Source organism: Pundamilia nyererei, unplaced genomic scaffold (genome assembly GCF_000239375.1).
Source record: "Pundamilia nyererei isolate P.nyererei 1_Seehausen unplaced genomic scaffold, PunNye1.0 scaffold00046, whole genome shotgun sequence".
NCBI lineage: Eukaryota > Metazoa > Chordata > Actinopteri > Cichliformes > Cichlidae > Pundamilia > Pundamilia nyererei.
Genome location: NW_005187447.1, coordinates 219,161 through 241,143, shown reverse-complemented (window position 1 = coordinate 241,143; position 21,983 = coordinate 219,161). Strand labels below are relative to the sequence as shown.

Sequence of the window (21,983 nt, the reverse complement as noted above, 5' to 3'; positions counted from 1 at the left end):
ATACAAACAAAAGAAGAACACAAGCCACTGCCATCAGTGAATGTAATCTCGGGATGTTTGCTACATATATAACATTTTTTTAAAAAGAAAAAAAAAATATCTCCCCGTCACAGAGAATTTGCCCTTCAACTAAAGGGAAAATCACCAGGTCTATTATTATTATTATTATTATTATTATTATTATTATTATAATAATAATAATAATAATAATAATAATAATATTATATTGATTAGAAATATATCAAGGTTTATGTTGAGTTTACTCAACATTAAAATACATTTAAGGTTTTCAAATGGTTAAAAAAACAAAAACAGGAAATACTTAGATTTCTGTTAAGTAAGGTAACAGACTTTTTGCATACAAAATCATGCTTACACACATAGCCAGCTGCCCCCCACCCCCACTCCAAAAGGGCTGGTTTGAGCCATGAAAATCCCTTTTACTTATAGGCCGATGGCAGTCAAGACAAACACAATCCTACTAAGCCCAACATTTAAGAGGAGCTGACTAAATGATTCAGATGCACCCTTCAAACACACAAGACTACTGTCTTGAAGACTAAACTTTCACTGTTCTCAATGCTTCCCCTTTCTTTACTTTGAATTAAAAGGAAGTTAAAAACCAAAAAGAATTCCAAGCAGTTTCTTTCTTTGACATTTGGAAGTCTGAGGATTTCTGGCATTTGGAAGGAAATAGTTTTCCAAATGCCAAAGTTTTCTCTTCCTTTAGGCTCAACATTAACTGTAAGTACTCAGTGACTATGGTCTTGGAACTGGCATGACTGCCACGGTAATACTACCCAATGGATAAAAAACCTTCTGCATATATTTAACTGTTACAAAGGGCTAAGGCAAACAGGACTGTCGGTCATTTCTCCATAATGCGACACTGCAGCACTGTAAAGGCATGCTAGTCATGTGCGTGAACCAGTAACCTCGGGGTCATATGTTAAGTGTTGGGAACAGCAGCCTCACACAGCCACACCAAATATCATATGGAACATTCCTTAGAGTCCTTTAAAACAGGGCGAGAGAGGCGAACAACAGCAAAGGGTCACAGAGGACGCTCACAAAGACTGCGCTGCACAGGACTGAGCAGAGGGAGTGGAAGATAAGATGTAACTGCTTGATTTAAACCTCCTACCAACTGCACTTCCAAAATTTCCGATCAGTGAGGTTGAGAATCCCTGGTTGCCCCCTTTTCTCCAAATAACCTTCCTGTTCTTCTTTTGTGGTTATTCTTAAACTAAGACATGCTTTAGAAAAGACGAGATAGACGTTGCTTGTGCACTGTATTGTTTGTGGGTGAACCCACACCACACCCAAAGCACTCCCCAGAGGGGTGCTTTGCAGGGGGTTCACCGCCAATGAGCCATCCCGAGCAGAGAGCCTGCAGTGGCCCGTGGCTGCTAAGTAAGCTGTGCTGGTTTAGCAGCACAAACGGGTCGACATAAACTCTCGGCCCCGACACAGAAAGTCAGATACACTAATCGCTAACTACCTAGCTCTCCCCACTCTTCTCAAAGATTTCCATGTGAATTAGCATGATGCATTTACTGTCAACTAGCTTGCACGTTGATCTATTGTTAGCCTCACATCAAACTCCTTGGTACTGCTTCTTGATGTGTGTATTTATGTGTGCGGTGGGGCGACCTGTACATTCACGTGAGTGGATGAGATAAGAATATAATAGCTAAAATACAATGTTGCACCCAGCTACAGAGAGTCTGCGTTACAAAAAAAAAGACGACCAGACTCACTCGCGCTTAGCTCCAGTATCTCCGCGTCCGCTCCTCGCGATGGATGCCGATTTACTTTGATAAGCATCCTGCATTTTAAAACAAACACACCCAAACCGCTCGTCAAGCTTGACGCTACGTTAGCTAGCTATCGCGACGGATGGGAAGGGATTTCTTTGCAATTGTGTCGCTAACGATGGCAAACTTTGTCCCGTCGTGTTCTGTAACTGTAACTCACCGAAGTGCGCCGTTTTGCTCGTTCTTCTTCTGGTATTCCAGCGGGCACATCAGCGGAAAGCAGGCTGCTAACCGTTTTTGTTAGGCTAACACTCCCGGACACGACGATGCGCCTCGCAACAGCTGTGTTCTGTTTTGAATGAGGGCTGAGGAGGAGAGGAGACGCCGCTAACGGGCGGAGCTTCCCGGGTGCACAGCGGGCCGATCTGCCCTTTATCCTCTGCAGTAACTCTTAATGTACGGAGACCTTTTGCTACTGTTTATATCATCCGCAGGTTGTCAATGCACAGCCAGTTAAAGGCTTGGCAGATGGGATTCGCACAGCCCGCCCTCTATTGTAGTGCCGGACTTCTGTTTGAAGGGCTGGTTGGCTTCAAAAGGGCTAAAAGTTCATGGGTTCTCCTCTGACTCCCTCTTGTGGACAAGACACAATTGTGCTTTTCAAAATTGTTGAGAAGACTATTTTTTCACCCTAGTTATAGTGTTTTGTGTCCCCACAGTGGAAATGGCGCGTTTTATGCGATACAACTGGAGTTAGTGATGACTTCTCAGCAGTTTTCACACTTTGCGATGGCATCTGGGCAGGTTGAATTAGACCATAGGTGTCAAACTCTGGCCCGTGTGCCAAATTTGGCCCGCAGCCTAATTACATTTGGCCCGTGAAGCCATACCAAATTACTATTAGAGCTGGCCTACTGGTATTATACAGCTAATATATATATATTGTTTAGTATTAAGCTTTGCTTGTTCCATATTCAGTTTTTCAGCAAAACTTGTTTGAGTCCATAAGAAAAGATTCATTCTTATATCTGGAGGAAGATTTTTTTTTTCCCAATAAATATTAATGTTAGCCCTCGACTTTGTTCCAGTTTTGAATTTTGGCCCACTGTGTATTTGAGTTTGACACCCCTAAATTAGACCCTTTAGTGGGGCAGTTTTGGCCCAGGCCACATGTTTGACGTCTCTGCTTAGTATAGTATAAGCTTAATATAAAATCTTCAAAGCAACACTAAAACTAGGTGTGAAATAACAAAATAAATTAGACTTTTGGGGAAAAGGAAAACTAATTGAAATGATATTAATGATATAACTAAAATAAAGTGATCTAAACCTTTTTTTATCTGATGGGTATATTTGTTTTAAACTGTATAGGCTCATGTGTAGTCATTTATACACCACAAATCACAGAAACATGGGGAATAAATCAACACTTGCACAGAAATGAGATGAATGTACCATTTTTATTTTTTTTGCAAATGTTTTGATTGTATTGATGCACTTAATCATGTTTTTAAAAATAATAGACATTATCTTCAATCTTTGAACCCTGTGAACGATGTGGGTTTATTCAAACAAACTATCTAACAAATAATCTAAACCAAAACAACGATAATTCAACAAAAGTGTGCTACTCCCCAAACTTAAGCTGCCTTCCCTTTCCTGAACCATGCAGCTCCCTTGCTCGATTTTTCAGCTCCTCTGCTTTCTTTTCATCCTTTTCTGTACCATCCCCAAGTCTGTACATGCGACTTGCATTGGCACAGCCCCACACGTGTCCCAGCTCACAAGCCCTGTTAGCGTATTTTAGAGCGAGAGCCATATCTGATGCCAGCCCTTTGGAATTGCCCTCAATGAACAAAGCGCTGAGGTTAAAGCAGGAAGGAGCGAATCCACCTGCGCAGGCCTTCTCATAGTACTGCCGAGCTGCTTTCAGGTCAGGTCCTCCTTCCATAGCTTGTCCGTCATGGGCTAAAAGACCAAGATTATGGCAAGCGTCTACAGATTTCTTTCCTCCAGAATTGCAGGAGTGCAGAAAACAAGAGTAGGCTGCTTTTAGACACTGGGTGATTCCACCTGGTGGAAAAAAAAAAGATTAGGGGACTGACTTAGAATTTTGTAATGGCATTACTTAAGTAGAAGAAACCTTAGAGATCATTCATGCTAGCAACAAGCTGCAAAATGTATCAAAGGATCAAAATTATAAGTAGTACTTAAATGACTGGTGATAATATGTGCACTATATTATGCACAGTTGCTTCAATAGGTCATCACTTCAGAAGCTTATCCTGGAAACTTTTCAGCTTTTACAGTTGTGCTGACACAAAATACTGTGACAGCTAAAGGAACCACGGACCAGTTAGGCTTACTGGTTGCCCTTTCATGAGCTTTTCTTATAAAATCTTAATTTGAATAAAATAAAATGGCACAATATTTCGATTTCACGTTGAAATGTAGTAGGGTAGATATAAAAGTCTAACAGAAACTCAAAGCCTTCAGTATAGTGTTTAGTATTTAACACTTCAGAAAAGATAAATAAGGAGGTTAAATATCCACCTTTGCCGGTGACATGGTAAGCACCCAGTTTATAGCAGCTCTCTCCATGCCCATGCGTCTCACAGTTATGTTTGAGCACTTGTGCTGCAGAATCGTAGTTCTTCTTGACCCCTTCCAAGTAGTCAGCGAGCCTTTGGCACCCTAAAAGCATGAAACAGGGGGCAAAGAGTGAGGAAAGCAGAACTGCATAACTACCATGTGTTTCAGCACCACCGATCAGTGAACAGCTCAGAAACTTCTACCTTCAGGATCTTTCTCATTGTAGCACTGAAAGCTGTACTCCACGCCTAAATTATCCAAAAACTGCTTCACTTCCTTCTCGTCTTCAAAATTTATAAGTCCAGCCATTTCTCCGCTTTACTTGAACTAGTTTCACCTCTGCAACAATCACATGTGCTCAGCTCCTCACGGCGTCCACCGCTGCTGCTTGACCTTGATGACTGACTTTGATATGCGAGGCTGAAAAAGTTCTTCCCAAAACGCAAAGGTCTATCTGGATGCTTGCCGCTAAATGTAAAGTCATTATATGAGCAAAGTGTGCTTGATGGTATAATAGTGTCCCTTTGAAAAGCAGATGGACGCGGTCACGTTTGTCTTCGGCTGTTCGCTTCCTGGTTTTGTAACCCTTCCTTGCGGGCTTCCGTAGTCCAGCCTCCCTTCGTTAATGTACTTCCGGTGCTATGACCTTTGTTTACTGTCTGTCTAGTCGCTCTAGTTAAAAATAGATCCAACTGCTCACAGTGGAAATTACATGCCAAACAGGTTTCTAGGTTCAGTCTTTCGGTCGCTTCAGCAGCTGGTCGACATGAATCCCCCCTCATTCGTAAGCTTTCGACGTTTTTGCTCGCCTGGTGATTTTCTACCACCGAGACACCAAGTGAGCTAGCTAGCTGGCTCTCTGTTAAGCTCCGTTGTGTTCGTGCGTCGTCACGTTCTCCTGGTACCTCTTAGAGTGATCAGCAGCTCCTCAGACTCTCACACAGGTGGACACTGTAAATTGAAAGGGAAAGAGGTGTCCGAGACGACGAGCAGGCTGGTTATATAATCACAAGTCTAGGTTGTACAAGCTAAAATATATTTTCTTTTAAAGCCTTTGCCATGGCCTGCAGTTTCCTAAACACGGTAAGTCTCAGGTGATTCATTTGCTTTGACAGTTGTAGAAAATTGTACTCGGTGCATCCACATCAACACACCTCTTGGTTTTCAGGAGGAGGCGTCTCCAGCGGCTCTGACAGACCTGTGCCTCACCTATGTGAGCCAAAACCTGGAGTGTTTCTGCGTGAAGCGCCCTGATGGCTCCTTCTGTTTCAGGGAGGCTGTACTCTTCCCGCAGGAGCTGGCAGACCAGCTCCTGGCCAAAATGGCCACTGAAGGTAAACCTTTAAAGACGTTTACGAATAGTCCAGAGTATTGCTGCAGCCTAGCGCTCTAGTTTCTACACACATACATTATTCATTGGATCATAAAAGGTCACCATGATACTCATGAGGATGAAAAATCTTCACTTGCACTTGGGGGAAATATTTGAAGTGAAAGCCACTTCAAACTGATGGCCAGTAAACTAAATCCTTGCCCTGGGTAAAAAGCCAGTGTTGTTTAAGGTTGTGCTTGATTCCGAAAGATAAATTCACTCTGCTATAGGTCTGCTGAACGACAGCACAGTGGGTGTGTTTCGGAACTGTGAATACTTGCGGTTGAGACGGGCCTGCATCCGTACTGCACGGATCTCTGCAGAGGCCTTCCAGAAAGCCCTGTGCCCTCACAGATTGCTGGAGTTGGATGCTGCCCGGGTCAATGCAGACCTTACCATTCCTGATATCCTGCAGGGGCTGGCCACTAATAAATATTGTCAGGTAATATGAGAGTGTGTCAGTTTTTTGTGGATAACTGCCCTTTCTTTCCACTGTATGAAAGTAATTTAAACTTTCTCCCTGCAGGAGTCCCTTCAGCGACTTGTCCTTACAGGCCTCACCATGTCCTCTCTGGAGGAACCAATCTGGTATCGCTTCAGTGCCCTCCAGGGCTTGCGTTCCCTCTCTCTAGCTAATGTAGACTTCTACGACTCTGGGCTAGGCGATGTGTGTTCCCTGCCTCGGCTGGAGAGCCTCGATCTTTCTAATACTTCAGTCACAAACCTGAGCCCGCTGCTGGGCCTGAAGGAGCGGCTGCGCTCACTGACACTGCATCAGTTGAAAAGGCTGGAGATGAGCACTGCTCAGCTGCTGGGAGTCATAGGCCAGTTGAATGTATTGCAGGTTAGTGGTTTGATTGTGTGTCTAGTATTAAACCTGTTTCTCTGTTTTTGTTTTGTTTTTTTTCAAAAACATTTTAAGAAAACTCCATCTCTGAGGTTTTATAAGCCATGCCTGTTTGTGTGTGTGTAAACCTTTGCACATGCAGCACCTGGACATTAGTGATGATAAACAATTTACCTCTGACGTGGCTCGTCAACTTCTCGGACAGCCAGGGATTCTGCCCGCCCTTGTTTCCTTAGATGTCTCAGGGAGGAAACAGGTGTGTTCATCTGCTTTAATATTTTTATTTGTTTCTTGGTTAAACCGCAGTCAAAGCACACATATTTTAAAGTCGAGTAATTTATTATATCTGTGAATGTTACAGGTGACAGATGCAGCTGTTAAGGCATTTATTGAAGAGAGGCCAGGAATGACCTTTGTGGGACTTCTGGCCACAGATGCTGGTTTTTCAGACTTCCTATCAGGAGAAGGAAATCTAAAGGTAGGTATAGAATGATCATTAATGGGAACTAAACAAAAAGTGAAAACATCAGGTTTGCTCAAGTATCTTCTGTGTGCCATCAGGTGACTGGAGAAGCTAATGAGACTCAGATCTGTGAGGCACTGCGGCGGTACAGTGAGAGAGAAGGTTTTGTGAGAGAAGCTCTCTTTCATCTGTTTAGCCTCACTCATGTCATGGAGAAGCCAAGGCCTGACATCCTAAAGGTAAACACATTATCGTTGAACCTATTAAGTTATTATTTTACTTAATCTTTAAAAGAAATTATAGCATCATATCATGGTTAAGTAGTGCACATAATGTCTTAACCTTAATTGGTCCCTTTGTCAGCCACAGATATCCTCCTTAAGTGAAGAAGCACTATACTACCATTGTATGTCTGCACAGTTTAGTTACTCATCACTCTCGACTTCCTGTTTCTTGAATTTTTTTTTTCTTCCTCTTTCTGTGTTTTTTTTTTGTTTTTTTTTTCTTTAATAGCTGGTAGTTTTGGGAATGAAGAATCATCCGTCCACTCTGAATGTCCAGCTAGCCGCGAGCGCCTGTGTGTTCAACCTGACGAAGCAGGACCTGGCAGCAGGGATGCCAGTTCGACTGTTGAGCACCATCACTCAGCTTCTACTGGAAGCCATGAGGACTTTCCCCAACCACCAGCAGGTAGCTTCATGCCTATAAACAGTTAGTTTATAACATAGATTTTATTTAGCAGGTTGCAATTGACTGATACAGTTTACCTGGACAGAGAATTCTTCTTTCTTCTTCTTCTTCTCTTTTTTTGTCCATTATGTCACAGTTTCTCAGAAAATAGCTCTTTGCATGTTATAATGGCATTCACTGAAACAATTTTCCTTTCACACATTAGTGGATTTCTTGATTTTAAATGTGTGGGTTTTGTAACTCGTAACATAGAGGATGAAATGTTCATTTACAAAAAAAATAACAGCTAATAAGGATAAATTGGAAATTATAATTATAGATTATAAATCTTTTTAAAGGGCACAAAGTTTTTCCATTTTAAAAGCATCAAGATTGTCGTTGCTCTACATGGATTTTATAGCCAATTTTTTTTCTTTTTGTTGCCTGTTTATACAGTAGACATTATTACATTCACTCTCACAACCTGCTTCTGCATACATTAATAATAAATTAAACTTGGTCAACTAAGTTGTCAGATAGATGTGTTAAACAAAAGTAAGAAATCAAGTTTAAAGGCGAGCACAGTTTTAGTCCAGTATTCTTGAGGGTAGTGGCAGCAGCGTGTCAGCTTTGGAGAACACTGTGTTAGCTGGGTCGTTTGGTAACGCCTGTGAGTGTTGCGACAATATGAAATTTAGAAAGATTTGAAGAACTTCCCACAACCACAATAAGTAGTTTCCCTTTTTTTTTTCACAAAACACAAGTAAATAGTGCACTGCGTAAGGTTATGTTTGTTTGTTCCTCAGTAACAAGATTTCCAAATCAATACAGCCTGTAATGGAAACAAATGCAGGGATCTGGTCACAAGTAGAAATGAACCATTATAGGAAGTGACGTGCACAGCTGGATATTGGACAAAAGGATTTGTTAAGCGATACACATTTTATTCTAAAATTATGGGGAAAACGTGCTTTGTGCGATAACTGTTCAGTGTTGTGATGATGTACAGTTGAGGTTGTGTTGTGTTTTAGCCACATGCTGAATAGGCAGTTTTTATAGATAGATGGATACTTTATCTATAGAAGCATAATAAAAAATAAAAATGAGTCCACAGTAAATAAACAACACAGTTAAAGTGCCACAGGTGCATAGTGAGTAGAACTTATGCTGTGTGATAGTACAAGAAATGTTGCTCTTATATAAAAAAATAAATAAATAAAAATGGGGTAATTAAAGAATAGTAAAGTAAGACTTAGATTGTGTGAGAGAGTGGTTCAAATTACAATAATAAATAATATCTACACTGTAATTCTTAGAAATATGATTTGAACGTTACTTCTTGTGTTTTTATGTCAAACATTTCCTCTGTTGGATGTTTCAGACAAGGGGCAAATATCCCTTGAAAGGTTGTGATGGGAATCCAGCATTTTAAAAAAACAAATATCTGTATCCATCCACTGTGGTGACCTTTTATAAATAAGGGAGTGTCCAAAAGAACCTTTGTTAGTTCTGTTGTTTTTCACTGTGTATTTTCCCCATGTCGTCCACTAAAGAGACTGTCCACAAAGTCAAGAGGAAAAAAAAAAGGATTTAGCATATGCTTTCTAAACTAGCTCACATGTTTGCATGCGGAATTAATGTTTCTCCTATTGTTGTAAGCTTGAAAATGCAGTTTATCTGTGAGCACTGTTATTTATTCATTTTCCATTATATTTTCCTGCACAGGCTCTAAGTCAGATATAATATTTAACCAGCCTATTGTGACTAAACAGAACTGATAAGAAGATAAAAACATAGGGGCAGCAGGAGCAGCAGTCTGATAGCTTTTAGGTTCTGCAATCATGGCTGTTTTCTCTTTTTATAGTTGCAGAAAAACTGCTTGCTGTCTCTGTGCAGTGATCGCATTTTGCAAGAAGTTCCATTCAACAGGTGGGAAACACCACATTTGTTGTGTAAATATTGATCATTTTGTTATTAGTTTTTTTTTTTGTTTTTTTTCTGTTTTTTAATTTTCATTTTTTTTAAAGGTTGTCAAAGATTTTAACTATAAACATGCCAAAATGTGATCAAAGTTAATTCGTAATTCTCGGTTTGTGACGTAACACATTTTCAGTAAAGGTAGAATTTAAAATGCTCTGCTTCCTTTTACTGTTTAAAGGTTTGAAGCTGCCAAACTGGTCATGCAGTGGCTTTGCAACCACGAAGATCAAAACATGCAGAGGATGGCTGTGGCAATCATTTCCATACTCGCTGCTAAGGTACATTTGGTGTTGTATTAGTACCACATATGTGGTTATTCATGCATTGAAAGTACATCTGTAGGGTATTTTCTTTGAGTGCTGCAACATTTGCTTTTTTGCAGTTATCCACAGAGCAGACGGCCCAGCTGGGAGCAGAGCTGTTTATCGTGAAAGTATGTTTTGAGTTGTTCTTTTGTTGTTGTTGTTTTTTAATCTTGGATGACTTTCATCTGCCTTTACTCATTTATCGAAAAAAGGCTGATTTTCTGTACAATGCATTCTCTCTGCCCTGCAGCAACTGCTCCACATCGTGCGTCAGAAGGCAACTCAGGGCGTGGTGGATGCCACCCTCAAATTTACACTGAGTGCACTCTGGAACCTCACTGATGAATCGCCAACAACCTGCCGCCATTTTATCGAAAACCAGGGGCTAGATCTGTTCATTAAAGTTCTAGAGGTACATGGAAATTATGTGAACATGTAAAGAAAACAGGCAATGCTACATACAGAACAAATTTAAGCAGATTTCTATAGGAATTCATCATCACACTTAATGATGTGTTCCTCCGTATAAGTACACATGGCTTCGGGGCAAGATGACTCACTGTTGTTTTTATCCCTACCTCCCCCTCTCTTTATCTGCAGTCGTTCCCCAATGAATCTTCTATTCAGCAGAAGGTTCTCGGGCTTTTGGTGAGTTTACTTCTCTTTTTTTCATCCCGAAGCTAAACTGAATCTGGAATGCGTTAACAAAATTAAGGAATCATTATTCCCTGCTCGCCTTTTGATTGTTGTAGAACAACATAGCAGAGGTTGGGGAGCTGCATGGAGAGCTCATGGTGCAGGGGTTTCTGGACCACATCAGCAGTCTGCTGCACAGCCCGGAAGTGGAGGTCAGCTACTTCGCTGCAGGCATCCTTGCACATCTGACGTCACGAGGAAAAGAGGCCTGGGCGCTCAGCCCCAGTCTTCGGTCCTCACTGCTTGAGCAATTGGTAGGAATAAGCAAGCTTAATGAGAACTCTTGTGCATAAATACAGTTATTGGAAATGTTGGTTTTTAACGTGATGCGTTTGTGTGTCTGTGCAGCATGCTGTCATTATGAAGTGGCCCCCACCAGAGTGTGAAATGGTGGCCTACAGGTGAGATACAGCTTCTGTTCAATAATGATGGAGTATTATAAAAAGGATGCCAAAACAGGAAACCTTCTTGCCGAGAGGCGACTATGCTAACTATTGTCAGCAAAATCTCAAATTTATAGATCTCAGAGCCAAATCTTCCAAACCTCATTTTAATACGTTACATTCAGTTCAATGTTTTGTTTTTCCTTAATGTATTTGGAGACAAATCCTGTAATCTCAGGGCACCTAATATTATAACACCAAGACCCTACAAACCAATAAATTGAAGCATTTGATGACAGTGGGGGGGAAACCGCCTTTAAACTCTAAAAGACCTCTAGTACAATCGGGCATCCTTTATCCTGAGACAGACAAAATAGATAAAAAAAGGTGCACACAGAGATGATAAATTACAAACAAGGTAAAGCACAAACTGTAAGCAAGTGTAAGCAAAATTAAATGCTAATAGTCATAGTGACATTTCAGTATAATGTGGGTTTAATGTAAGACATTGGGGACAAGTGCGTAGTACATCCCAGCCTCCAGAGTCTAGCATAACAAAGGAATGGTTCAGGGTCACCTGATCCAGTCCTAACCATAGTGTTTATCAAAAATGAGCATTTTAAGCTTGATCTTAAATTACCTAAGAGACGCGATGGCTAAAGGCTCTGCTTCCCATTTGTAATCCTGTCACACAATAATTGTCATTTTCTTCCCTTCTTTAGGTCATTTAATCCCTTCTTTCCCCTACTGGAGTGTTTTCACACCCCTGGTGTCCAGCTGTGGGCAGCCTGGGCAATGCAACATGTCTGTAGCAAGAACGGTGAGACACAGATCCATGCAAAAATAAAACCAAAGATTATTCTAGCTTAATGTGATGCCTCACCTACTCAAACCTCTTGTGGATACTTCTATGTGTGCAGCTTCTCGCTATTGCAGCATGTTGTTGGAGGAGGGTGGTCTGCAGCAGCTGGAGCATGTTCACAAACACCCACAGACCCACAGAGACGTCAAACTGCTGGCTGGGAGCATACTAGAGAGCCTACAGCGCCACAGAGCTCGCACCGGCCAGCCACTACACACACACACAAGTCGCCGCCCACCGCCGCAGTAACCTCACAGAGGTAAGGCATGATCAGCAGCTAGCTCACCCTCGCAGAGGTTGAAGATTGATTATGCTTTCATTCTTTTTCAGAAAATCCGAATCTCTGGTGAAGAAGAGGAAATTAAGCTGGGTCCCACCGTGGATGGGAGGTGGTGGTCACGTGTCTGTTTGTGTGTGTGTGTGAGAATATATCTCACACACAAACATGGACTTACAAGAATCTCTAAAAATGTAAACTGAATTAAGGACAGAGGCATTGCAGTTCTTTGCACATAGTAACCTTATTTATTTTCTCGCTTTTTTCTCTTTAAAAAACCATTTCTCTGTGTGCTTATCAAAAAATAAGAAAAAAGTAAATTATGATAAACTGTCTGTCACTAGAGCTCAAATCAAATCATGAATTTGTGTTTGGGCCTTTTTCAGTCAGCTTTTGGTATCACACTTACAAATCTCAGTTTGGGAATAATTCCCCAAAGCTCAACTGAGGACCGATACCCTGATACCCTCATATGTTACAGAGTATTATGGATGTCTGAACTGGTTGATTAGCTCTTAAATTTACGCATGCCATCGCCCTGAGCTCAAGCATGGGGGTTAGGGTTTGTCTGAATGCTTATACTGTTCGTTTTAGGAATGCCTGCTTGTTTGTTTATGGCAGTGCTCAGTTCACTGAAACCCCCGCCTCTGGGTCTGCAATACTACTGCTGCTCTACTCGTCATTTAGTCTTTTATCAGCTAACGCCTTTGATTTGATGTGACAGGACGCTTGCCGAGGGTGTATTCAGTGGGTTCGGGCGTTCCAAACATTCAAACACAATAAACTAAATTATAGAGAAATCATCTTTTTGAGAAACTCGATTGCATTTTTTTTTTTCTTTAAATTTTCTAAACATTGGGGAGCCCTAAATCCATCCACTTGGTGGCAGAGCCAGCAGTGCAGAAAGCTCACGAGGACAATTTACATGATAAGCTGAGTACTACAGTCACATGTGTCTGTTTACGTCCAAATATACTTTCCTGGACACAAATGGCAATAATGATGTGGCCAGCACAGTGAGGATAGGTGTACATTTGCAGTGAGTCACATCTGTTTTCTCTTTGAGAAACTTGTGTATATATTTATATATAAGTATGTTTTTTGTTATGCATCTGAGTGTCTTTAAGACAGACAGCACTTCAGTGTGAGCATGTGTGCATATATGCGCTTGTACAAGTGTCTGCATCTCAAAGAGTGTATGTATTTGTACATAAGGATACTGAAGGGGGGGGGGGTCGTTGTTTAGGAGTGATTGCATGGAAATTATTCTACTGTATGTTTTTCAGTTCCATCTGATTGAATAAAGGGAAGAAGAACTGTTTATACAACAATAGCGTGGAAACATTTAAATTATTTAAAGGCATTTCTCTGTTCTGAAAGTGACCGGCCGTGTGATGTCTGCATCCTACAGGCTGCTATTTTAACAGTTATGCTTCTGCCGTTTAGACTTGCTGTTACAGCTTATGAGACTGGCTACATTTTTGTTGTTCATCTCTTATTGCAGGCCTTGTTATTTACTATGCTGTCAACACATAACTAGGAAAGAGTACTGAGGAGACATGAAGCAGAATAAAGTACAATTATTTTTGCGTTTTGAGAATAAAGTCGACTCCCTTAATCCACAAACTAAAGGTAGGAAAGTGACCACTGGCTGCCAGAATGGAGGTGATTTTTCTGGTCAAAGTTTATTCTCAAAATGCAAAACTTTTGCTGAAACACTTTGATAAATAACACTTTCTAAATAATTGGAGATAAATTTGTTTGGCAGGAAGGCCAGTGACAGGTCAGGAGACTTGAAAAGATTACTGGATGTATGGTTATATAGATAAATATAGAACATTAGGCTCCAAAGTGATACTTAATGACGCATGTGTCCCAGGCTAATAGTGTTTCCACAAGGATAGTCTTAGATGACAGAACTTTTGGGGGTTTTTTCCGCCAAAGTCGTGTAGTTTAGTTGAATATCGCCCTGCATAAAAGGCCAGTTCTTAGTTTTTTCCACAAGCGTTTTAATCCATTGGAAGATGCAGAAAGTCAAGGTACTGTATGTCTGCTGTGATTGTGCCATGTTGCTGCTCAGAATCGCATTTTCAAATTTAGAAATAAAGAATGTACATTGCCATAAAACTGGAGATGACCCATGTGCTGTCTTTTTTATTTATTTAGTTTCATTTCAAAGATGACCTTGTTCCTGATAAAGCATCAAATATAACAAATTATAAACAATCTGCACTTGTCAGTCTGATCCTGAGTCACAAAAGCAAGTGGCCACTATTGAGCACTTGCATGGCCTAAATTAATGTACTGGCACCGGCTGAGAGTCACAAAGACAATCAATAGTTGTTAATTGTTTATCTGACATCGGGCTACAGAAAGCAGTGTGCTTCTGTGTTCACATGTCGGTACGACAAAGAAATCCAGTAGCTCAAAGGAGTTTATTCCCCAGTGTACCGCGGAGCTCTCTTCTCTATGAAGGCTGCCATACCCTCTTGTCGGTCCCGTGTGGGGATGACCTATAAAGAGAGGACAAGTAAATGATGATTTAAGTGGAGCGAGCATCAGAAGGTCCGTGTCAAAGCTAGGCCCGACTAGAATTTAATTTATAACAGCCTCAGCATCAGCTATGTGTTGGGTTGCCTTAGAATTTAGCTCAAAAGAAAATTCCTGAACCACAACAATTATGCCAAATTAAAACAAGTGTTTTGGAAACCATAAACAAGAAGTGGAAGACTTACTCGAGCATAACACATCCTCTCTATCGCCATTGCTGAACCGATATCAACCTGGAAGAGAGAACAGTCACTAAATTCACTGATGTAAAGACCTTTAAAGAAGATCTGGGATTCATAATGTACCTCCAAGCCTCTGTTCATTGCCTCTTTAGCCATCCGCACTGCAATAGGAGCCTGAGCAACAGAAACAAAAAGGGTTAGATGCCGATGGTATTATCTCCTTCCATCCTAATCAGGTGCCCAAACCACCTGGATTGGCTCTACTTTAAATATAGGACCTTTGGAATATAAACAATGATAGACGCAAAAATGCTCACTTTTCTTTACGTTTTTGTCTCTGATACTTAGCTACTTTATTTCACTCTACCACTGACGTCCCTTTATGTTGTTGTTTATTCAATTTTTTGTTCAAAAATTAAAGTTTGAGAGAGAGAATCAAAAATATTAAACTGTTGATCAATCAATGTGAGCAATGCATTTCTACAGAAATTTAACTGGAGGAACTCTTTACAGTTTAATCACATGCAAGCAGCAGTACATTTGTCTTAGAAATTCCAGGAAAACAGAAGTGCCAAAATAAAGATCTACACCCTCTTATTATTCCTCTGTGCTCCCTCACTTTGATTCAGTGCAAGATCCTGTTAATCAATCAATCTGTGCTAAGTCGAGCATAAATGTGTTGGAAAATGTGATGGTGTATGGTGCTATTTGTGGTCCATTTCTCCACTTGACTGCCACTCTAACCCCACTGACTGTGGGCATCTGAACTGGAGTGAAAGATATATGGAACGACAGAGGCCTGGAGAGAGGGACAAGCAGAGGGAGATGGTGAGAGGGAAGGTGGGAAGAGGAAAAAAAAAACAAGACGGAAGAAAGGAAAAAAGAAATGCATTGTTTTTGTTTCTTCCCCTTCCACTGCATCCAGAGAAAGGGGAAAGGGAGCAGATCCCCCTGCCTGAAGGAGGAGAGATGCAGCAGTATCAGAGCTTTAGCGGCATGAAAAGTGTGTTTGTACTCTAACCTGGGGCAGTATCTCCCTGGCCAGGCTGAGTGCCTCTCTGTAGGCAGCGTCTCCTGTCTGGTTCTGTTCTACTACTCTGTTTATGAGCCCCATTTCCAGAGCTGTCTGCCCTCCCACGCGCCTGCCTGATAACAGACAAGGAGAGACAGTGACACACCAAATCCTTGCTCACTGATGAGCATTCAGTGCCACTAAAATCACATCAATATTTCTGAATTACTACCTGTGAAAATGAGCTCTTTGGCCAGAGTGACACCGATCATCCGTGGCAGACGCTGACTGCCCCCTGCAGGACAAACCACCTCAAGGTCAACTTATCACAGCTGCTCTATCTCTATTTACATACAGTCAGTGCAGTTCAGGGTCATTTCAGTGACCTCTGTTCGTCTTACCCGCCCCTGGGAGCAGCCCCCGTGTCGTCTCAATAAGACCCATCTGTGCCGAATTTGCTGCAACACACATACACACACAAACAGAGGACAGTTGAAGGTCTAAGTGCCATTAAGCTGGAGAGAGTGTAAAATCTGACTGATGTCTCTGTCAGAGCAATTGACACAAACACCTGCTCACCCAGCTCATCTGTGCTCAACCAATCACTGAGCTGCTGCGCCTAATATAACCAATCACATGAAGGTTCAAACGCATGAACAGCTGGGCAGATGTGGCCTCATTAGTCCCCAAGCTCATCAACAGATCATTAGAGCTCCATCGTCTCAGGAGTATGTTTTTAGCTTGACCATTGTGTATATAACACATTTACATTTATTCAAAGCTGTTTAAAAGCTGACAGTTTAATTTCCCCCTAAGTTACTTATAAAGAGTTGGGAAAGTTTTGTTTCATTTTAGAAGATATTGTTTCAGTAAATTACCTGTTCATTAACTGTGATAGCTCAAATTGTGTAAATATTGTGTGAATAGTACAACATATATTCATTTAAACTAAATAGTACAATAAAAAAATTAACGTCAGTCTACATATAATGGAAACTTTTAAAATACACAGTATTTTGAAATCTTTTCAGAAACGTTTTCTGCGCTCTAAGATTATTTTTTGCCCCCCTCCGGGGAATCCTGTGTGTCCAATGAGGAAATTGTCAATGAAGAGAAATGATCCCATGTTGAAACTGCTATTCTCCACCACTGATCTGATATGAGTGGATTAGTGACGGCTGTAAAGGGAACATGACATCCCCTTTCTAACCTGATTAGCATCACCGGAAGAAAGAAAGCAGATCCGATTCGGAGTTGACAGGTGAAGGTTCAGAGGTCACTCACCAGCAGCGCGAAGGTCACAGGCCAAGGCTAACTCCAATCCACCTCCCAGTGCAACTCCATCCATCGCTGCGATGGTCGGCGTGGGCAACAATGCTGCCAGGTTATTGAAACAAAGTGAGCAAAGTTTACAAATGGATAAACACATTTAGCTTGAAAAAAAGACTGACTAATCACTCAACCTTAATGGGTTTTTTTTGTTTGTTTTTTTACCTATTTGAGTCATGAGGGAGCGCAGGCCGTGAACAAACAGATCAGACTCAGAGTTGTTCATCAGAGCTCTCTCCTTCAGATCGGCACCTAACCATAAATCATAACGCACATGGTCACACATCATTACTGCACACTTTGATCAATTCAATTCAATTCAATTCAATTTTATTTATATAGCGCCAAATCACAACATAAGTCGCCTCAAGGCGCTTCATCACACCTTCCTGGCACCAGAGATCACTCACCTGCACAGAAAACGCCCGGCACTAAACTCCTGAAGATAACCACACGTACCGCTGAGTCATTGTACAGAGTGGAAACCACCTTCCTCATCTGCACACACACACGTCATCATGTCTCAGTGGCTTCTGCATATGTGTTTAATGTGTGTGTGTGTGAGAAAGAGAGAGAGAGAGAGAGAAAGACGTGGAAGTCTGCTTACCTGTGACACAAACACATTGCCGAGAGCATTTCTGGCTTTGTGCCGGCACATCAACACTTCTACGATCCCTGAGGAAAAGAAAGCAACAACAGGAATAAAGGGCAACAGCTAGAAATTAATCTTGCTGAGTTTTTATAAACATGCCGTTTACAATTCAGTAAAAATGTGGGTTCATTAACTATTTATTTCCACCGTGAACATGATGGAAATCAAGAGTATCAAGCCATGGAATCGGCTTTCTACAGTCACCTTAGTCTGGAAGACACCTAGTAGGCCTAATATGTAAAACATATCCTGAAACAAAAATATTTAATTTGTAACAAAAGCCAGTTGAAACCTAAAACGCTCACATATACATGTTAAAATACTCTGCTGTTAAAAGAAAATTAAAGAAACTCATCAGATTCTTGTGGGATATATCTACTGATATGCTACCATCTACTGATGGCCTGAAACAATGTTACAGGCAGCATAATGTTCACCGCGACTTTTCCAGGCCCTCCCATGTCTGTCACTTGTGCTCAGGGTGAGCCTGCTATCATCTGTGACAAGCACAGGATGCCACTGGTGGACCTGCCTACTGGGCTCCACGGTGCTGGGCAGTGAACACAGAGCCCACTGGAGGAGGCTGACCTTCATAAAGTCTATTTCTGATTGCTTGGCCAGAGATATTCACACCATTGGCCTCCTGTTGGTCAATCTGTTGGGCTCATCCTGTTCCTCCTTGCATAAAGGAGCAGATATCAGTCCTGCTGCTGAGTTAAGGACTTCTATGGCCCTGTCCAGCTCTCCTAAAGTATATGCTCGTTTCCTGGAATCAGTTCCATGTTCCTGTGACTGTGCTGGGAGACAAGGCAACCCTTCTAGCAATATTGTTATACCATCCAGGAGGATTTGCACTACCTGTGCCACCTCTGTAGGGTGCAGGTATTGCTCATGCTAACAGTGGTGACACTGACCCTAGCCTTATGCGAAACTAATGGGGAAAAAAGTCAGGAAAGATGAGAAGGGAAGAAACTGCTAGTGACCTCCACCTGTAAATGCATTCCTATTTTGAGCATTGTCTCATTGTTACTCCTCTGTTGTATCTGTTCTTAATTTAATTAACACTAAAGTACCTGAAACCGATTAACAAACCTCACTGCTACTTACGGTAAATGACCAGATCAATATCCCAGAAGTTTAACTGACTTGATGCTACACTCTGATTAAAATGTGCTTCTTTAACCTGACACATGACATGTGTAAAAATAATGTCGAACATGCAAAATAAACATGGAAACAATAAAGCTACATAAAAATATGTTCGCACAATGCGAAAATGGCTTGCTTGTGCGCATGAAACTTATTAAAAATACACATTGCTATGCATTAAACACATAACTCGAATTAAAATGTATTAAGAGTAGCAAATTAATGATTTAGTCAGTGAAGAAATTTAAAACTTCGCGCAAAATTAAAGAAATAAGGGGGGGGGGGCCCTACTTTTCAACTCCCAGCAGAATGTGGTCACTTTCTTACTACACGCCTAAATAAATGTTTACTGGTAGTTCTGATAAACAGTAACGCGTTATGCATCTATACTTAAACAATTGTTCTGCTAATGAGTAATAAAACAGTACTGGAGCTCGGTGTTGATATATAACCTAATTACTGATTTATTTAAGAGTGTCCATATTTCATTTATGTGAAGTCTCCTTGTCATGTTAAAATGTACAGTTTGAATTCATGAGAAGAAATGAATGTCCTTCAACACAACCGCCCGTTTCAACAGTAATCTAGAAATACGATAACCCGTGGGAGTTATCGACCAGTCGTCACCAGACAGCAAGTAAGCACAGAAATTTGACATTTGCGAGGGGTTCCGTGAGACTAAAGCGTTGAGAAGATGTCAAACACAAAAATATGTTTCTGCAAACTTTCGTGTTATCATCATACTGTTGTGCAAAAAGTGCTCCTACCATCGTCTTTCCCCTCTAACCGCTTTAAATCCACCTCTACGGCAGCCGCCGCCTCAGTGTGCTGCCTGCGGCTTTGTGCGCGACTGTATCCCGTCAGAGGCCGACCGCCGCCGGCCAGGAGTCGCGCTCCTCCCTGCGGAATCACATGGGAAGTTCGGCTGTGAGTTTCCCTCTTAATCACAGCCCCGTATCTCCACAATAAGCACCTCGGCCCTGTCAGTCTGCAGAGGATTGTTGTCATGCTTGTCTTTTACTTTGCTGAGCAGCTTCTAAAAGCAGGAAGACCGTGCAACAAAAGTTAACGCTCCAGGAAGTTTAATGCTGCTTTCTTCCTGTGAGAGGAGGGACTTGGATGCTAATGACCCTTTTTCACGCCAGCATGCTGGAAGCAAAGTGCAAGAGTGGCTGAAACAAGGTAGTACCCACGAGAGTCACTCTTTTATGATGTAACAGTGAAATGTTTGAAATTAGTGTCATATTTTTCAAAAAGTGGGATTTTTATGCTTCCTGATTACAGTCATTATTTCCTTCTAGAAGAGTAAGACTGAAAATTGTGTTGTGAAAATTTATTTTTACGTCTTCATCTCCCTGACACACACCCACACACACACTCAGTCTTGACATCACCTGAACATGAAATCAATTCTCACATTAAATATATTATGATTTAATTTTAAGTCCCTCCACTGTGACTGTAAAGACATTTAGATCCCAACCATATGACAACAAACACACGTTGTCCTCCAGCCTGTTGTCCTGTCTCTGGAGTGTCCAGTCTTTGGCCAGACATCACACAGCTTGTTGAGGTAAGGTTTTCCGTCAGACTTCTCATGTCTAGTTTGACCATGCATTATTGAGCAGGTCTTTATAGCTTATGCAATCACGAAGCCAGACAGTTGCTTTGATGGCACAACGGCCTGAAATTAGAGAGTTGGGTCTGTGTTTCTATTTTAACTTTCAAGTACATCTGATTACATTCAAATCAGTCAGATTACATCCAGTGTGCCACGGCACTGTTCAGTCCATTTTAATGCAGCCTCTCTTTGTTTACCCTTCCTAATTAACATGGATGCCAATGGCTCTGGGCAATGAATCATATTAATTTGTAATTGAAATGTAAATTAATCATCGGTGCAATGTGTAGTTGGCTGTGTGTGCTGCAAGGTGTCAGGTCACGAGAGTGGGCAGGAAGAAGTGGGAAAGTGAGATTGAAACTATGCCCATAATTGCACAGATGCATATTTAAACACACATTTTTTAAATTATATAAATTCCACCACTAATCACAGACAAATTGAATAAATAAAAGAAAGGGGGAATAGAGGAAAAAAGAATGAGAGGTAACGTAAGAAACATTTAAATATAAATGTTCAGTTGCTGATAATGCTTCATTTGAGAGGCAAAGAGACAGAGAAAAGAGATCTGCATTAGTCTGTAGGTTCTGTTGCAGTGAGGTGGAAAGTTACCTGAGAGATTTGGAGGAGAACAGGTTGTCCAGATTTGATGTCTGGCAGGTTTGCCTTCCTCTTCTCATGTGTGCCTTGAGACGGAAAACTGATAGAAGATGACACTCACAGTTTGAGTGTGAGGGTGTGTGAGTGACAGAAACTGAGCCTGATGGACTCTGACTGATGTAGACAGTCTGTTCCCAGAAAAGATGCACAGGTTGGACTCACATCACTCCAGCACTCTGGGACAAAAGCAGGCGAAGATTATTATTCCACCCTTTTACAAAAAAAACAGAGAAGTAAGTATTTGTTCTGCATTTTCATGACTTTGGTGGTTATTTCCAAGACCTACATTTTCAGACTTTATCCTCTTTTAACAAACATCACAGAAACAACACACTTTATTCGGTGTCAACCACACATTGATTCCCCTCCGTTCCTGCAGGGGTCAGCCTCGTATCAGAGGGCTGATTCGAGGTTTGTGAACTCTGTTCACGAGGGCCTTTATTTGGCCTCTCAGACATGCTTTCAGCATTATCTTCATTAAAGCCCAGGGCTGAGTTTGTGCACAGTGGGCTGGTGATGGCTGATGAGGTAGGGCGTGAGTCAGAGGGAATGAGTGGCATTCAGTTACCAGATATGTCTGGGAAAAGTAAGAAGGTACAATGAGCTCAACAGGGCGCGTGCAGTG

The 21,983-nt window shown here is 41.4% G+C and overlaps 4 protein-coding genes across 7 annotated transcripts in view; 1 reads left to right on the top strand and 3 right to left on the bottom strand.

Annotated features, from left to right (window-relative positions):
• ralgps2 (Ral GEF with PH domain and SH3 binding motif 2) overlaps positions 1-2,348 on the bottom strand; it is a 69,103-nt gene extending 66,755 nt beyond the window's left edge. The window contains exon 1 of one of the 4 annotated variants that reach the window (XM_005732200.1): positions 1,978-2,348. The gene's annotated coding sequence lies outside the window, so the exon portion shown is untranslated. Of the gene's footprint in view, positions 1-1,760; positions 1,810-1,977 lie in introns of those variants that run through there. The other 3 variants (XM_005732198.1, XM_005732201.1, XM_005732199.1) reach the window with 3 other exon arrangements.
• Positions 2,349-3,231: 883 nt separating this feature from the next.
• coa7 (cytochrome c oxidase assembly factor 7) lies at positions 3,232-4,947 on the bottom strand. The gene is made up of 3 exons (XM_005732196.2): positions 4,553-4,947; positions 4,311-4,451; positions 3,232-3,830 (listed from the first exon to the last, which is right to left on the bottom strand). The coding sequence occupies exons 1-3, from the start codon at positions 4,656-4,658 to the stop codon at positions 3,385-3,387; spliced, it is 693 nt and encodes a 230-aa protein (XP_005732253.1). The 5' UTR covers positions 4,659-4,947; the 3' UTR covers positions 3,232-3,384.
• A 25-nt stretch (positions 4,948-4,972) lies between these two features.
• On the top strand, positions 4,973-14,335 carry zyg11 (zyg-11 family member, cell cycle regulator). The gene is made up of 18 exons (XM_005732194.2): positions 4,973-5,432; positions 5,518-5,683; positions 5,952-6,163; positions 6,248-6,565; positions 6,711-6,824; positions 6,930-7,046; positions 7,130-7,270; positions 7,545-7,721; positions 9,565-9,629; positions 9,859-9,958; positions 10,063-10,113; positions 10,236-10,397; positions 10,586-10,633; positions 10,738-10,935; positions 11,030-11,082; positions 11,787-11,884; positions 11,985-12,185; positions 12,257-14,335. The coding sequence occupies exons 1-17, from the start codon at positions 5,409-5,411 to the stop codon at positions 12,173-12,175; spliced, it is 2,235 nt and encodes a 744-aa protein (XP_005732251.1). The 5' UTR covers positions 4,973-5,408; the 3' UTR covers positions 12,176-12,185; positions 12,257-14,335.
• On the bottom strand, positions 14,332-20,192 carry echdc2 (enoyl CoA hydratase domain containing 2). The gene is made up of 11 exons (XM_005732195.1): positions 19,845-20,192; positions 17,884-17,951; positions 17,687-17,774; positions 17,442-17,528; positions 17,232-17,324; positions 16,349-16,405; positions 16,180-16,242; positions 15,957-16,081; positions 15,059-15,109; positions 14,939-14,986; positions 14,332-14,716 (listed from the first exon to the last, which is right to left on the bottom strand). The coding sequence occupies exons 1-11, from the start codon at positions 20,083-20,085 to the stop codon at positions 14,639-14,641; spliced, it is 999 nt and encodes a 332-aa protein (XP_005732252.1). The 5' UTR covers positions 20,086-20,192; the 3' UTR covers positions 14,332-14,638.
• Positions 20,193-21,983: the final 1,791 nt, after the last annotated feature.